The sequence below is a fragment of the Takifugu flavidus genome, chromosome 7, assembly GCF_003711565.1.
Source record: "Takifugu flavidus isolate HTHZ2018 chromosome 7, ASM371156v2, whole genome shotgun sequence".
Classification (NCBI taxonomy): domain Eukaryota; kingdom Metazoa; phylum Chordata; class Actinopteri; order Tetraodontiformes; family Tetraodontidae; genus Takifugu; species Takifugu flavidus.
Genome location: NC_079526.1, coordinates 7,051,072 through 7,069,721, shown reverse-complemented (window position 1 = coordinate 7,069,721; position 18,650 = coordinate 7,051,072). Strand labels below are relative to the sequence as shown.

Below are 18,650 nucleotides of genomic sequence, written 5' to 3'. Positions count from 1 at the left end.
CGCTACTGGGGGACAACAGGCACCAGTTCAGCCCCAGGATGTTTAATGACGCTCGATCCATCAGTGTCTCCGTCATCTTTTTGTGGAAATTTGACTTTTACCCTCATCGTCACGGTTCCTCTGGAGTTGTGATGAACCGTAGAGTTCAATCATAATATGATTTCCATTTTATTTTAAAGGCTGTTTGTTTTTTAAATGAAGTTAAGAGGAGTTGGAGGAAGTTAAATGGAATATAGCTTTACCCTTATATTGATCTAAAAAGGGGGGGGTACTTTAAAAGCACCTCTTCAGAACAGCCCCCCTACCTGTGTGGAGGGTGAGCCTCTGGTCGGCACCATATAGATCTTAATTCAGATAAAACTGTGTACAAAAATTGGCCTACTCAAGATAGAGGGATTATTGTTTAAAGCGCAGTGATTTGGAGCTTGAGTCACCATCTCAACACTAAACAGCAGGTCAGAGCGCCATGTTCTAGCCTCACATCTTGCCAAATGTATACATCTGCCATTTGTCATATATCTTTCCATTCCCACGATCGAAGTCGCTTTAGAATTGTGATTAACCATGATTGTTCCACGGCCCCGCTGTGAGTGATTTTGGTCATTTAACAGCAGTAAATGGCAGTAACGTCGTGTAAATATTGATGTGTGTGTGGGTTGAGTGGATTCCAACCCCAACATCCATCCAGAGATCCACATACATCAAGTTGAATTTTAGACTTGCAGCATGTCGTTTACTTCCTCAGATGGAAGTCTACATTTTTCTGAGCAAATACAAACGCCTTAAATGGTCACGTGACTTTCTCACAGACTACAGGTTCATGTTCTGTTGCTCAGAAACCTGGTAAAGAATAAAAACTCTTCCCTTTTCATGGAAACATTGTTTGTCTTCTCACACCTCAACTCTGAAAACAAATAAGCCGCCGACGGGTCCGGCGAGCGGCGGAAAACACGCCAGCGATGCCAAACAAGAGGTCAACGAGCAACTGTGATCAGCAGCAGCCCGAGTGTGCGAACACAGCGCCGAGAATGTGTTTACGTAATCATCTGGAGGCCGACCAGACCGCGACGAGTTTGAGGTTAAATAAAGAAGAAGAAGAAGAAGAAGAACTATGGTGCAACCCAATTGCTGCGGTGCCCCGAGGTTTGTTCACTCTTCGGCGTCTCGTCTGTTTCGGGCTCCAGTTTCCAGCTCCGCCGACGGGCCTGGTTGTAACGCATCCTGTCAAATCGCAGCGCCTGCGTTGCCACTAATTCATCAATTCACCGCATTTCGCTTCAGATTTGTCGCCCGGACACGTCTGCGCCTGCAGGGAAAACAGGATCCCTGCCTCCTCCAACACACATGTCGTCGGTAACCGCTCTCGCATTTATGGAATATTTCCCTCCAGCATGTCGGAGTCAGCTGTGATGAGCCGCCGCCTCCCCTCAATTTGCTACAAATTCCACTTTCCTACACACAATTTGTAACCCTGCAAAGCAACCGTGACCCCATCTGATTTCTTTGGCTCGGGGCCGTTCTTTGTAAAAAGTGACGTTAAAAGAAAGTGGCGGGGAAGTGACACCGATGTTTGTTTTCCAGGCGAATGGCAGCTGCGGCAGAATATGGCGTGCCGCGGTATGAAGGCTCCCGGTTATGAGAACGCGAAAGGGGAAGAAAAAAAAATAACAGAGAAAAGACAAAAGGATATGTTTTGACTCAAAGGCTTCTTGTCTGTGCTGCAGCCGAGTCCAAGAACCTAAACCCCACATAAACCTTTTTACATTAATGGTAAAATAATACCGAAGCTGAACATCCTGAATCTGAAACAGATGTTTAAAGAAGGGCAACAGAGAGCTAAAAGGTTCCTTTCTGCAGAGCGCGGGGCGTTAAAACTCCACAAGAGCTAAATGAGAACTTAAATATCTGTTGGGTAACACAAACTGAGCAGCGATTTGGACCCATTTCTGTCTCGCTGAAGAGGATTTTTGGTCCCGTCGCCCCTTTTTTAATTTCCCTCCTCTCGACCTTATTATCAATCATTACAGCCAGTGTGGTTTTGGTACAAACCCACCATATTTTGATATATGTGCCATTTAAGGCCACAATTTACGCATCAGTCCTCGGAGCTGCTCAAATCTTTCCATTTGGACCGCTCCCTCGCTCTCTGGCGACCATGAGAACGCTGAAGGCCTCGGCAGTGTAAACACACGCAGGATCCTCTCTGCGAAGGCTTTCTGGGCTCGTAACAAATGCGAGAGCTACGCTAATGCTAAAAGAATGCGACCGACGTTCACAATACTAAATCACGATGGTGAGGATTTTTTTTGTCTGAACCTATTAGGGGTTCTCCTAGACTTTGAATGTTTTGCAAAAAAATTCTAACCAGCACACTAACCACAGAAAAAATTGCTTGTGATTTAAACTCGACACCGTTGATATAAACACGTCTTTCACTGTGTCAATTATCCAGATTTCTGCGTGTTTACTTTGCACAGTAGCGGCTCGGTCTCTCTTACTTGCTTTATTAGGTGTAATTTAAGGGTAGTTGGCTCTAGCACGCTGAAAGTTGGACTGGGTGGAGGGGTACTGTCTTTGTGGGGTTGTGGCATGGCCCTGAGTCAAAAGTAGTCCCAGAGTGTAACGACAAATGTCCTCATTTACTGGTTCGGTGGTGCTGCAGAACTGACAAAATACAGGCAAGACACAATTGTGAATATCACACGCATGCATGCACGCACGCACACACACACACAAATCCTTTTTGTTTGTAGTCGGTACTCAAACCTACTTTTAATGCAAGTGTAACCATAACGAACAAATGATGCCTCCGAGCCACGTTTTAGGCATGAGCAGGTAAACATGACATGCTAACATGACTCTCGTGCTAACATGAAGCATGACCACCCCTCCCACGTGTATCGGTAAAGTGATCCGGCTCAGCAGTGAGGTTAAGTTGATTAAGCTTTTGGATGGGTCACAATTATGACACAATCTCTGTGCAATGTATGAGCAGCCGCGGCTCTTCAGGTTACCAATACTGGGCCGTGATTAAATGTCGAGGAAATTGGGAAACTCAAAATACCGCATTCCAGATAAATGCAATTAGAGCGTATCACATGTAAATCCTGTGTTCTTTGATAACTGAGGATGTGGGCGAAGGAGAAGTAGACGGACCCATTTGACCTCTTGGAGCGCCGCAGTAGTTATTGTGGGAAAATCACAGTGAGTGTTTAAGAATCGGAAGCTGGTTTATTACAACTAAAACACCCATAATCATTAACGCAAATATGTAAATGTTGACTTTTTTCTCTGAAATTTCAGTTAAAATTAAATTGAGTTGCATCAGATATCACCTGTCATGCATCCATTTTATAGATTTCCTGGTTTCTTTAAACTGTTACTTTGGATCCAGAAGTCATTTAGATTTATTTGTCTTTGCGAGAGAATATTTAGCTTCATACCAGCAAAATCTATGAAAATCATGAATGAGGAAATTTTAAATTAAGATAAATCTAAGTGGAGATTTTAATCATGTGACCACCCCAATAGTAACAGGAAAGAATTGGTTTTATCAAAGCTGAATTCAGACGGAAATGGTGACATTTAGACAGACAAAAGGTTGTTGGAGAACGTTGGGAGCCAACTGGGGAAGTTCCCCCTGAGCTTTCAACCGCAGCTTTCCCCGACATGCCAGGAGGTTAATCACACACTTATCACATGCTGACGTGGGTCACGCTGGCAGGACACTCGCTAAAAAGGGTTTAGTGACAAATCAGGTAATTCGGCCACCTGTTCCTGCGCTTTATGACTGAACTCTGCACACGAGTTACTGGGAAGTGGAGCGACCCCCTTCCATCAGATTCAGGGCAGCCGTGGCCGGGCCGGTCGTCGTGCTGGTGCCAGCCAGACATACTTGAGGGGAGCTGTATGCGGAACCTTTCCTCTGAAGAGTTCAATCGATTTTCCTCCTGACTGGCTGTACTCACTGTAACCGAGCCTCATACAAACCATCCTCTTTACTCTGTACTCAGAGATTTAGTGTCTGAGCGGTTCAGGCGGGGGTGTCGGTGGTGCAAACACTTTCATGCCACCCTCACTCGCCACCCAGCGTCCAGACAGCTCCAGTTTCACGCAGCATTCGCAGAAAAAGTTGGCTCATGTGCTCGGCTTCGGTTTTAATTAGCTAATGTAGCGCCAGGCTCGTCTCCTGCGTCCGAGCCGCTTGTTCTAAGAAGACTCCATTTACCCTTGAAAAGAAACGCCATCCCAGCAGTGGCCTGCGCTCGGGGTCTCTACGTCTGCTGATGCCTCCTCCAACAAAACCACCTAGGAAATCTGAACAGTCTATCGACGCGCGTGTGAAAAGAAGGTGAAATTCCGTTAAGCACAGGAACGAGAGCTGGTGCATTCGGGCAGAAAGTCGCTGACTGTTTTATATTGAGATTCTTTCTCTTTCCATAGAGACACATTCAAGACTAATGACAGAAATATTCTCTTTCCTTTTTCTATCCATTCCAAAAATGGGAAATTAAGTCAAAGCAGGAGCAAGAATAAAATGTAATAAATGAAAGTTGATGATACTGGATCCGTCTGTGCCCGTGATAAAGCGCCAGAGCCTGGACTTCTACTGTCTGGCTGCTCTATTTCCCAGTCAGGATATTCTCTGACCTTCATAGGTCACAGTCCAGCCTGCAGACGCTTCAAATCTGCTGGCCTGACCTCTGACAAAGCACAACAATATCAAAGTCTGGGACCATGTCAGGCCTACTCCGGCTGGATATATTTTTAATATTTATGCAGACGCACGTGGAAAAAAATGCAATAAACTAAAACAACAAGCGAATTAGGCATGAAACACAACAGGATATTGCAGAGAGATCATGTCGTTTCCTCCTCGCCGGTGTGTGCCTCAGCGTCCGCCTGCCCTCCGAAATAAGCCCGGGGCCGGCTTTAATTGTTTGGGAACGGGGGGAAATATATATACATCTATAGAGGGGGATTGCTGCAAACGCTGCAGCCTACTTGTTGGAGTCGTAGAAAAGTCTTTTAGAATGTATCAACGATACGGAGGCTGATGCTGGAGAGATAACAGAGGGATTAACTCGACATTTCTTCATAAAACAGAAGGTCTCGCATGTTTCCTCTCTGCGAATTCTTCAAATTCTTCACCACTTCACCGCACAGACCGAAAAAGGAGCCGTGGTCCAAAGCCCACACACTTTCTGATACAACAAGCAAATTAATTGCATAAAGAATTTAGCATGGAAGGAAATAAAACACACCAGCGCGCCGCCGCCTCCTGCTTCTTCTTTGGTGTCCTGCAGAAATTAAGTCTGTATGTTCCTGAACGCAAACATCGTTACCAACGCAAACACACGCCGTGTTTATTTTCCCTGGACCCTCGAGTTTATCTGCCGTCCCACACTAACATGTTCAGTCCCCGACGGTTCCGTGTGTTGATATAAGCCGGAGAATATTTCGAGGATCTGTTTATTAAAGGCTGAAAACACGGGAGCGTTTCAGCCCAACTGTGTATGGAATCAATACTTCCTATTGTGAGAGATAATGGAAACAATAAACACATATTACTCCATGCGTGTGTGTGTGTATGTGTGTGTGTGTGTGTGTTAGGGTCTGTTGCAGTGTCAGTACCTCTCATGTCCGCAGACGGAGTCCAGCGTCTGGCCGAGACTGAGATGAATTGTTCCAATGCTCCCATATGGTAAACATCTTCCAAAACACACACACACACACACACACACACACACACACACTCTCCCAGCATCATATTCATGCGTGCTGCTCTATACCACAATACAAACAATACACACGGACGCTCTGACTCTGTGTACCGTGACCTTATTCAGATAAACTCACAGCAGCAACAAATACGACAAGGGAATAAAAGCAAACTGAAAGTGTTGGGACACACTCCGGGGGAATTAAAGCTGGAAACGCACAAAGCGGCAAATTGCTTCCAAAACGTGTCCGCGCTGAGCCAAGCCAGCAGGACCACCAGCGCCCGGCCGTTTCTTCCTGCTCACATGTGCGCTGGTCACAAAGTTAAGGTAGAAATGAGCAGAAAACTGCTGTGAAAAGGGAGGTTGGAGGAACGGACCCTCCTTTCTGATGAATCCCTGTTCTTGGGGAAAACAAAGGACGGAAAGACCCGTGAGATAAAACAGGTGCCGCAACAATACCGAGCTTTTTTTTATTTTTTTTAACAATAATTAGGCCTTGGACGGCTCCTCGGAGTTGAAGAGCAACATTTCTGACAGATGAGCTTTGAATGAAGCCGCGAGCGGAGCAAAACGCTGCCTACTGTCCCTCTGCGGCTCCGTTTCCAGACTACTGCGTTTCTCCCCGTGTTTAGTTAGGACACGAAGCCAATTCTCTTAATACTTGTGGGACAGCTAAACATTTAAAGCCCCCATTTAAAAGGATCAAGTGTAGGCATTGTTTGGTTATGTTAACCATATGTGTTGGCTTTTCATGATCTGACTCCCGTCTCAGAAAACAGTGTGCTCATGAAAATAAACACGGCTTCGCCCTACACAAATTGTGGACTAATTGTGTATTTGGACTAAATCATTCTTACGGTTGGAGGACTTTTTTTCCACTTGCTCGAGGGACGCCGGGAACTGACAGCTTGACATTGATTAGTGTTTTGACTTGTGAAATTGGAGCCTTACCTGTACGGAACGCAACTGCAAATGTATTTATACTGACAAGGTAGCAGTGCTTTTACGGCACCTCACATCTTCAGTGGAAAAAAATATACAAAAATATATGTTCCACTTAAAATGCAGGACTGTTTCACAACCAAATCAAAATAAAGGCAGTCACAGGCTACTGTAATTAGCAGTGAAGTCCTGGACCAACTAGAACCAGCCTCGGGGAGTGGTTCAGTTTCAGAAAAATGTTCCAAAAAATATCTAGCGGTACAGATGCTAGCAAACTAAGCATGGAGGACGGTTTCGGTCCTACTGGATCTCAAGTGCTCAACTGTGATGTGTGTGCGCGTGAACAGTGGTGTCTTGCTTTGGTTTGTTTGTTTATGGGGGTGAATTCTGTTGACTCACCATACACTTGTTAGGCTTCTCTCCAGAGTGGACTCTCATGTGAATGAGCAACTTGTAGCGGGCGTTGAAAGGCTTGTAACGGCGGATGCAGCCGGCCCAGAAGCAGGTGAAGTCCTCTCCTTTGCGCTGGTCGATGTGGACCTTCTCGATGTGCCTCACAAGCTCCTCCTGCTGCTCGTACGCAGCGCTGCAGTCGATCCAGCGACACGTCTGCTTGTCGGTCAGCACCCCACCTCCGACCTCTTCCCGCTCCAGGACCATCTGAGACGTCGAAGGGCTACCAGAGGTCGGTTTGAGTCCCAGGGAAGAGGTAGATGCTGTTTGCTGGCTTTGGTGATGCAACAGGCCCCCTGGACTTTGCCCCACATACTGGTGCAGGTGATAAGGAGGGGGCATCGTCGGGAGAGAGGGGTGGTGGTGAGGGTGACGAAGACGCCCATTCCGACCGTTTAAGTGATGGTGATGATGGTGATGATGATGATGGTAGTGGTGCTGAAAGAGTTCCTCTTCGTTGGGGGAAAAATCATCCAAGGGCTCCTGCTTAAGAGCACCTCCTGATCTTTGGCCCCCATCCAGGAGAATCCCAGCATCGGGCCCTGGATGTAGCATCCCAGACATCAGGCTTAGTAGCCCCAACCCATCAGAGCCTCCTCCTCCTCCTCCCACGCCTCCCCCGGGTGCACCCCCAGTGCCACTTGGCTGCAGCATGGAGGCCTGTTCTTCACACAAGCCCTGGTTCGGCCCCTGCTCTGGCTCCCCAGATGATGCCGAAGAGGAGGATGAGGAGGAGGATACCGACAGCAGGCAGGCGGCAGGTGAAGACAGCTGGCAGTTCTCCTGTAGCATAGCCCGCTGGGGGCTACCGTGTGTTGGCGGCCTCTGCGGCACTTCTCGTGAGCAGGCGTTAGAGGGTGGGGACGTAGACGAGGAGGAGGAAGATGAGGAAAAGCCAGTACTGCCGGTGGGGCCGGGCGAGACGTTAGCACGAAATCCGTTGACGCAGGCGACCATGGACATCTGCGAGGAGGAGCAGATGATGGCGGTGATATTGATCTTCTCGGAGGAAGCGGCGCTACTGGACGGCGGACCTGTTGCGCTAACGTCACCGGCAGCGTTGGCTGCTTGTGAGGCCAGAGACAGGCAACGTCTCTTCAGACTGTTAGCGCTGAGCAGCCGCGCTGACTGACACGAGCCAGCAGGGGACAAAGCCAGCAGGGAGGAGTCGTCTCCATTATTAAACGGTTGCACCGCTACCCGTGACACGGCACCGTCCACGTTGCCCGCGACGCAAGCTCCGCTACCGCTGCTGCTAGCTTGCAGCGCCTCTAGCTCCTCTCTCATCACTCCCAAAACTTGGCCTGCGATACAGTTCTCAAATCTGTCCTGGGATGTGCAGGGCACTCGACAGCCTGCGTTTGGGAACCTGTATCCCATCGAGTTTTCCTGTTTGATGGAGTAGGCAAGAGAGGAGTGAACCTCATTGGTACCGCCGCAGCCCAGGCCAGGTGAGGCCCCCGCCAGGGTCCGCTGGAAGGTGGAGGAGGATCTGTAAGGAGAAAGAGACACAGGCAGGAATATGAGCGCCATTAGCCCGGCAGTTGTTGACAGACGCCGGCCTGTTGATCCTTCCCACAAGCAGCAGTGTCAGAGCCTCCAGCTTACCCCTCCAGCTCTAATTCTCTCAGTTTACATAAACGGATGACATGTCTGAGCTAAAATATTACACCGGAGACCCTCATTCACTGTAAGGTGTTCACCAGATCCATAATAGTGTGCAGTCAGAGTTAAGAAACTGCAGGTGATCAATACGAATCATTGAAACTGGATCTCCTGGTGGTGAGAGGATATGAATGGGCATTTATGGCTAAAATTGGGGGGCGACTGAGACCGAGAGGCCACTGTGTGTCCACCTGACAGGCTTTGATGACACAAAGGGGTTAAACCCAACCCAACATTGGGGATAAATAAGGAGTCACCTGTTTTGGTGGCATAATTGCAGCCTATGAAGGGTCAGCGTTTACAATACTCTGTATTATGGTGGGAATCTTTGCCCCGCTGAATGGGGAACCCAGGTCGGATTTCTCCATGCGTTGCTGTGATCTCCGACATAATCATTCCTGTCAGTTGGCTCATTATGGATTTTGTCCAAAGCCCCTGAGTGATATGAGAAGAGCTCTCTTTTCTCTGGGCCCGTCCCATGAAGGAATCGTCTTTGTCTCTTCCCCCGAGCAGGACGGGGAGGAAAACATACTGCTAACGCGAGCTAGAGCGCCATACATTGTCATTATACTTATTAAAGCCCCCGCTCATTGAGGGAAAAAAAGGAGTTATTAGAGGCCAATTCCCACAACGGGAACTTGGAAATTCTGTTGGCTGTGACAAGAACAGAGGAGGAAAACAGAACAAACCACATTCATTTAGAATAGCTGTTGCAATTTGGACCCCTTCGGCCTTTTTTTAAAATAGAAGTGTGCAAAACTTCCCAGCTTCTCGTGTGCATCCGACTCTCAGAAGCATAAAAAAAAGACGAAAAAGAAAAACAGACCGTACCTACAAAAATGTGGGTTACCTGGTGTCTTGGGGAGAGCTGTCCTGCAGCTGGAGATCAGGCGTAGCTCCGTCACAGGGGAGACTCTGGGCGTACAGCCCCCCCACCAGCATCGGCATGGCCTGCTCGCATCGCATCAGGGCGTCCTCTGCGTCATCGAGGTCGGCGTCGACGTCTTTCTCCGGGCAGTAAGCGGCGCTGGCTGCGAGAGGAGCAGCAGGAACGACGGTTAACGGCGAGAGTTTAAAGAGAACAGTGACCCAGTGTCACCGTCCAAATAAAATAACAGCTCAGCAGATTAGATCAAGAGCTCCTCGGAACACTCCGGAGGAGGAATCGGGTCGGAGTGGGACGTGTGCCATTCATGACATGTTGAAATCCAATTAGATTAAGACCGCTCTCTCGGGGAATAGCTGCTGGCAGCCACGGAGCAGAATCCTCTGATAAATGGGGAGCTTGTTGGAAAAGCCCAAACGGTGACAATAAGAACATCGCCAGAGGAGATTTACTGCTGAATTTCAATGCCGGAGTAATTGAGGAGCTCCGTTCCAAATGGTGATGCGTCCATTTCGGAAAACCATGCTCACACAAACCAGCGACGGCGATCCAAACAGTTAAAAACGTTTTCAACACTTCAAATGACACATTGTCCCATCAAGTTTGATTCATTGCTCCAGAGGTTACGCAAGACCTCCTTCAGGGAATACGGTGACCTCAACACTTATTGAATTTATTGTCGTTTATAATCACGTTAAAATAATTTGATTTACCTTCATTTATTTGTGATTTACGAAAATGTATTATGACGAGGAACTTAACCCAGACGTGCTCGATGTGTCGTTACTCCAAACTGCCATTCAGGATAGCAAAAATATTATAGCAGGTTCTGGTTCGTAACGTAATAATTCAAGAAGAAAATACCCTTCATCTCCGCAACCCGAGCCCTGTAAGCTCATAAATGGGTTTCGAAAAATAAGAAACTCATCAGTAATAATAGTAGAAGAAGAACGAGGAGCGTCGTATGAGGAACTCTTTGAACGGTAAGCCGATACCCTCCACACTTGGGTGCTGGTTCCATCTTTCCTAACTCAATTTCCAAATTCGATTTTCCCCTAATGGTGTTATTGACGGTGTCATCGCACACACCAGCTGTTATTAACACAGTCCCCTAATAGTTGGGGGGGGGGGGGGGAGTGGATCGGATGGAAAAGCGAGCGCGTTGTGCAATGAAGAAGAGGAAAAGAAACCTGCTGTAACGGCATGAGTGAACTGTTGGAGAGGGAGAGTAAACAGAGGAGGAGGAGGTACGGAACATCGTTTCGTATGTGTCATTAGTCTCCTCTGTGTTTGACTTGTTTCGGGTCGCTGCCGAAACACAAAGAAGGAGAGAAAAGGCCAAGTGAGCGATGTTAACAGCCTGGTATCACCTGGGGACTGAGAGAACAATGCTGGTTTCACTCAGAGCTGTTCGCGCGAGGCAGCGATGTCTTTCAGCACTGGGCTGTTTTCAAGAAACACAAATGTGTTTACTCTGTTCTGGGCTCCTCGCGCTGCCTTGACTGCGCCTTGGCCGCGCGTGGAGCGCAACTGGGTTTCTGTAGCCCCACTGATGCAGAGCCAAGTGTTTCCCCGCCTCCAGTCAGGAATAATTCAATCAGGATGGCCAGAAGCGACTCGAGTCATGACGGACATCATCAGGATCTTTTCAACGACTGTTGCCCAGAATGCATCAGTGTAAGAACGCGTCTAACCAGGATCACTGTCATCGTGGAGCGCGGTCGCTCTCTCACACACACACACACACACACACACACACACACACACACACACACACACACACACACACACACACACACACACACACACACACACACAGGGAGTCATCAGCATAGAAACAAGAACAAGCTTTTCCAGAGCTCTGTGTTCTCTTTCACAACACAAACGTCTGAGAACAGAGGGTTTGTTATCGATTCAGGAATCTTATCGTCGCGTTTGCGTAAAAGAACCAGAATAAAACCTTCCCAAAATAAAATAAAAAAACAACCTCTGCCGCTCACTTTTTCCTGAGAGGCTCCGACATTCACACGTGTTTTTAATGGCACGTTGGAGCGGCACCGCGCACCGTTTCGTGGTTGGAATTCATTCGGGCTGCAGCGAGGACGACCCCGGAATAGCTCCCGAAGGGTGTTGCGTTGTAACGGCCCTGCGTGTGCCGGGGACATAAACGCCAGGGCCTTACGTTGCGACCCCCCCCCACAACCTCCCTTTCTTTGGCTGCTGATTTAGAGCTTCGCCACATTAACAGATTCCGTCACGCTCAGTTTGTGAGGAAGGGCTCCCCAACATATGGCAGCTTGGATGGGGACCAGCAGTACATTGAATGCCATGGTGATTCAGCACTGAGCATTTCACCACGGATTACAGACCCCGTTTGATCGGGACAAGGAAGCCAGGGAGCGACGATCATGGCGGAGTTATTTTAAAAATGCACTCGCAGCTCTGTGTTCCTCATATTTTACAGTCCTTTGGATCCAAATTCGAATTTTCCCAGCGATGTATGTTCAGCGTAAGGCATAACTCTTTGTAATCAGGTGCTCTAACTTCTAGCTGACGTAACAATATGGGTCCCAAAAGCTGACAAAGAGGAAGAGAGACTGTCAAATGTTCAGGCCAAGTTCAAGCGGAAAGCTGGGAAAATGTTACAGGGTCCCTAACGTAAAAGCCTAAAGCTAGCATAACAGTAAATCAGTACGATTGCTGGTACGTTCTGTACGTTGTTGCTACTGACCGACATAAATTATTACAGTGGCAGTTATGTCTCGAAGACACGCGCACACACACACACACCACACACACACACACACACACACACACACACACACACACACACACACACACACACACACCCACACACCCTTCACAAAGATACATAAAATAACCCAGAAACCAAAACATCGACCTGTGTAAACAGCAGCTGAGGCCAAAAAGGTGTCACCTCAGGCCAGCAGGTAAACGTCTCCAGCTCAGTGTCTTTCTGCATTCACGTCAGCAGAAGACTGTTTTTCCCTGCTCGCACACTCGCACGCGGCTTCTTTCTAGCATTTACAATAATTCAGGAGGATCACAAAGCAATAGAAATAAATCATATTGTAAATGAAGTTCATGGGGGAAAGTCACATATTTATGACTTATGTGAAATCTTAAAAATGTCCCGTCACTTTTTTGCTATTGTAGACTCAAAATGAAATACTTTCAACACTGCTAAATACTTTCTTGTGATATTCTTTAAAAAATGATGGCCGCAGGCCCATTAATCACATTTTTAAGAAAATGTCTTAAGTAGAACTGTCCAATTTAGCACAATAACACAGATTAATTAAATGAATACTATATTTATTATATTAATTTAATTACCATTTTTAATGCAAATAAGATCACTTGCAGCACACATCCAGGGTGTTCTTCTGAAGGCATCACAGCCACATGAAGCAAACAGTCGAGGATTCCTCTGCAAGTACTCGAGTGACGCCCAGTTTGGGCCGAAACATCCTCAGACTGTAAACTGACCTCTGACCATTGCTCTGCTGCATATAGTTTATTTTTCTGTTTAAACAACACACATGATAAATGTATGTAATGCCGCCAAAAATGAGTATTTTTGCCCCAAGAAGATGACGGGAATAGCAATGGATTAATCTGTGGTTAATCTGATTAAAACTTTGAATCAGTCTCCAATTTAAACAAAGCTACGCTCATAATAAACACTAACTGTATAGAGAGCTTCTGCTTATTTACATGAAAACTCTACATGGCAGCTTTAAACTGACCCTGCTGGAAGAAGCGTTTACTGCCAGTCGGGGATCGATTCCAGTTCCAGATTCAAAACAAGCAGTTTGAAGCAAACAGCACTTGTAAACACTTAAGGCCCATTTAGGGGCGACGCTTCGAATGCACGGAAAGAAAGACAGAGACAAAAAGAAGGAGGGAGCCAAAAGCACCGGGGGCAAATGTTGTGTTTCGCTGCACGAACATGTACACAGTGGCTGTCTCATTTCCACGGAGGGCCGATGAGGTCAGACATTTAAAGATGTAAAAAATAACAACAAGTCTGTTGTTACCAAGAAAACCAAATCCCATTTGAAACCCGAGCAACTGCAACACTTGTGTGCGTCATCAAATGGAGGCGTCCACCCGCCGTCGCCTTCAGAACGACACCCTGAACCTGCCTAAGATATAAAACCAGAATCAGGATGAGTCAGGAGGTTTCTGAGCGCACGGATGCAAATATTTACCTAAATGGATCAATGAAGTAGCTGGAAAACCTGTTTCAGGACATGTGTGATTCTCTTTTTTGCCTGACGTCAGGCGGGGGAATCAGGTTGTAATTACCCCGCGGTGCATCTGTTCTGATGTCATGCATTTGTCATGCCTCTCACCCGCTGCCGTGGGTGGAAAGTGCGTTCTAGTCCCGGTCCTGCTGATGAATGCAGCCACTGTGACCACAGAGCCAGACAGGAGCGATGACTGACTGCAGACCTGCTCGCTCCCATGGCGAGGACAGGGCTCACTCTTTGGAGGGACGTGCCTTGCCCGCTGGGTGGATCCGACCCCCCCTCCCTGACGTGGCGCCCCCTCAGGCTGATGATCAGAGGCGCGTTCAGGATCGCGGGTGTTGCGTTTTGGCGAGAAGCTCGCCTGACTTCACCTTGGTGACTAATAACTGACTAACAAAGCAGAGCAAACAGAGCAGCCCCTCTGGACCAACGCCGCTGAACCAACGCCGCTATTTTCCCACAATGCATTGCCACGCAAAGCAGACTGAATCAGAGTACGTTTGGGAGTTAGCGTGGCTGTCTCGATGAATCGCCTTGACGCCGCCTCTTGCGTCCGTATCTCAGACAACACAGCATCTGAGCAGCAGATGCTCCGGACAGCATTATTAAGGGTAATTGGTGGTAATCTGGGGTGATTCTTTATTTCGGTGACACTTCATTTACTATAATTCGCGCCTCTCCCTTTTAAGTCACCTAAGCGTTGCGTTAAGTGCCAGAGCGAGACCGCACTTGTGCCAGCGGTTAATGCGTTCAAGTCTTCCGAGACACGCGGGGGCCTCAATGAGAAGCAGATGTGTGGATGGATGGATGGTTCGTGGAGGGGAAAGGGGAGCCTCTGGGGGTGCACCGTACTCCAATCGGGACTGGGATGGGGGGGTCGGAGAGGATGGCAGGACTGGGATGAAAACAGCTGCGGCGAGGGCTGCGACAGGCCGCCATGACCGCAAGACGGATGCCTCTGGAAATCCGATTTGACACCTCAACTGGCCCCACTTTGGCACCATAAATCACTCCCCCCCCCCCCCCAGCACTTAAATAGTTAATAAACGCATTTTAATACCTGCCCACCTCACCTGCTTTCATCAGGCCTCTCCGCCCAGCAGAATTGAGGCGGGAAGGACGGTCTCCTCGTCCAGGGCAGATGTTGGGTATTAGCCCCCCCCCCCCATCTCAGGCTCATAACGGACGTCTACATTTGTGTCTGCAGCAGGGTCCCAGAACCTTTGTTTGTTTGCTCAGTCCCGGGACATTTGATTGAAAAACCCGAGGGCACGAGTAAATGAAAAATGTTCTCCTAAAGCAGGTGCAGGCGGAGGGAAGCAGAAATGTCCGAGTCTTCGCTGCGGGATTACAGCAGACATGGGAACTCTCAGGAGGATCAGATCTATTGGATGGAGCTGGTTCCCGCTGTTCCCGGCGGGCTCTCTTTGGTCACTGCGCTCACGTAATCAAGTTATTGGGAAAAGGAGCCACGTGGCCCCTGAGACTGAGCGCACGATCCAGCTTCAAATGAGCACGAACACAGAAAAAACTGAGATTTTAGGGCACGGTGATGTTTTATCATTCTTTCAGTCCATAAATACTGTCATTCTGAGCCAACTGAAGGGATTTTCCGAGACTAAAAAGTGCAGATATTGTCGGGACAACCTGCTCTGGTGCACTGCACAGCAGCAGAAATGCAAGTAAATATAGTTGTTATTACCCTTTATTACCGGGATCTTTGCTCAGACTGACGGGTTGGAGCAAAATGGTTGATCAATATCGGTCAGGAGTTTGGAAGTTTAAAGTGTAAGATCCATTACAGAGTTAGTTATTATATGTTAGACAGTATCATGCTATTAATTAGTTATTATATGTTAGACAGTATCATGCTATTAATTAGTTATTATATGTTAGACAGTATCATGCTATTAATTAGTTATTATATGTTAGACAGTATCATGCTATTAATTAGTTATTATATGCTAGACAGTAAAATGAACATAATAGAAAATAATGACATGATAACACACACACTCACTCACACACACACACACACACACACACACACACACAGAGTATTAAATGCTCATTAACAGACATCTTCACTGCCTCATTGATTAATGTAATTAAAGCACTAGTGCATGTCACCACCTGCTGGTTACATAGTGTCACACCATCCTGCACACACACACACACACGCACACACACACACACACACACACACACACACACACACACACACACACACACACACACACACACACACCCTCTTTAGAAAAAGAGGAATCAGGCTGCAGATTTATTGCACTTCAGTTCGGTCCTGATAATTTGTAGATACTTGAACTCGATACTTGATGATGTCATTGGTCTGGCACACACGTCTGTACGTGTTGCAGTCGGTTCCTCGTATTTCTTCCTGACATGAATGACCTTTTCTTTAAAAAAGCACTTCAAATTTAAATGCAAGGGCATAAAAGCAGAGACAACACTTAGTTATTTTTATGAAGCGGGTAAATCGATTTGCAAGTCGTAAGAAGTGCTAAGTGATGTATTTCATCACCTTTATTTAATACAATTTGATGGATAAACTCCATAATAAGATTAATTTGGAGGGTTTTCTGCCTATTTTGGCTCAGCTCTGACAATTTAATCTAATGGTTTTATTGCTTTGACTGCTCAAATTCTGCCTAAAGACTGATGCTCTGATACTTTTCTTAGATTTCACAGAAATGAAAATAACTTTGTAACATCACGAGGATTTAAACCCAGACCGAATGAAAAGGCTCAGCCTGCCTGAGCCTTCCGCCCTGATCTCCAGAAAGGGCAGTAAAAAAATCAACAAGCAGCGACGGACTGTCACCAACATAATTTATCATCTCTGTCAAAGTCTTTATAATCCAACAAGAATTTGCACATTCAACAACCCACTTTAAAGACCCAGGAGCCGCAGTCCTGCCCCAACAATCACAGTCACAACAAGCTTTTGCTCACAAATCACATCTGTTGCCAGGATTAATCACAACTAATCACACGTTTACGAGCGTCGCTCAGCCAAACCACATCCTATAATTTCCCTGAAAGGCCCACATCAGTCTGAAGGCGAAGCGGCACCTAAGGCCCCGGCGAGGCCTGACGATTGGCCCGATCGAGCCGGACGACTGTCGGGCCCGTGATGCTCTTGGCCGGCAGACGTGACGAGGACGTCTGGCTCGGTGACAGACACCTTTATGGAGCTGGTGAGCAACATGGCTCCAGGAGCAGCCCGACAGTGCTGAGACCTGGCGCGGGATCAGGAGGTGCTTCAGGGGCAGACAAGAGGCTGGTCTGTTTTGAGAGGCGGCGGTAAAAGGAGACGGTCCAGGGCTGCCCTGAACGCACCACGCCCTCCGTTAAAGGTGAGAATGTAGCGGTTCTCAGCAGAAGCTTATTAGCTGCAAAAAATAAACGTAAACACAGCCGCAAAGCACCAAATCTGTGACATTTGAAGATTTGAGGCAGAGGTTTATGCACGCGTCTGGTCGGGTTGTATCAATAGAGCAGACGGGGGACTCAAATCAAAAGAGTTTAGCTAGCAAAACACCTCACCTGGTTTATGCTAATGAGGAGTATTCAACAGCAACTGACAAAACAGAACTATTTTTATATTCCATGTATGGCACAAGAGCAGCAACAACAACAGGTAACATCAAAGCAGAAAAGGAATTTGTGGATGAAACTCAGTATATATAACCTGTATTCCTCAACAACCACACCATTATAACCAGTTCATTCAGCGTCCATCTCTCCAATAAACCCGTGTTATAGTTCTATATATTGAAAGATGACTGAACATTCAACTATCCCTCTTGCTTGTGAGTTGAGCAAAGAGGAATATAAAAGTCGCTCAGCAAAAGTCTGGCAACTTCACATCTTGTCAAAACATTTGGTTTCACAGACAGTTTGTTGATTTGTCAGGATTATCGCTGGGAATTAAGATTGACATATGAAGACAACCTTTTTCCACAGAGCCTGATGGTTGCCACAAATATTTCATATCAGAAAGTTGGGACAAAAAAAAGGTTCTTAAATGTGGCCGCAACCAAGATCGGTTCAAAACCAACTTCTATACATTAAACACTTTACAGAAGCATGAGAAGATTAGCTGCTAGCTAAACTAATCCACGAGACTTTGTTCGCGGCGGTGTCAGTTAGCAGCAGCGACACGTGTCAAACTTCAAGGTGGTCACCACAAGCTAGCCTAGCATGGCTCATCCCCGGCTGTCGGGACAGAACCCCGGGTCGGGTCTGTACCCAGTATTTACAAGCAATCCCAGATCCGTGATCGATGGGGATTGAACGCAGATGTCAGGAAATTCCTCCAAAATGACAACGTCCTGGATCAACCACATAACGTGAGAACATCTCCGCACAGATACCGTCCGTCCGCCAGCCGCGATCGGCATCACCGCCCGCCATCTCTGACAAGGGTGCGATTCCACAGCATCTGTAAAACAAGCCGCCGATTTGTATCTTTAATTGCTTAATGGGAATGGTGGGAGAGATAAACGGATAGTTGGGAGACTGTATGGGGGGAATTCCCCTGGCGGCCGGTGGTCCGGCTGAGAGGCTGCGTTTAGGTCGGTAATTAGACTGAAGCAGCATTTGAAAATGATTATTTTGTTACCTACACAGAGCGCGCACAACCCCTCTGAAGGGATACTGGTTGTTTAAAAGAAGGACCAA

General features: G+C 47.3%; 1 protein-coding gene across 3 annotated transcripts in view; it reads right to left on the bottom strand.

Moving 5' to 3' along the window:
- Positions 1–18,650, bottom strand: part of LOC130529225 (zinc finger protein GLIS1) — a 53,946-nt gene that overhangs the window by 21,872 nt on the left and 13,424 nt on the right. For all 3 annotated transcript variants that reach the window (XR_008951516.1, XM_057039225.1, XM_057039224.1), the window contains 2 exons: positions 9,634–9,814; positions 7,065–8,610 (listed from right to left, as the gene is read on the bottom strand). Coding sequence is in view for 2 of the 3 variants with exons in the window: in XM_057039224.1 (XP_056895204.1) it covers positions 7,065–8,610; positions 9,634–9,814 (1,727 nt within the window). In the remaining variant the exon portion in view is untranslated. The remainder of the gene's footprint in view (positions 1–7,064; positions 8,611–9,633; positions 9,815–18,650) is intronic.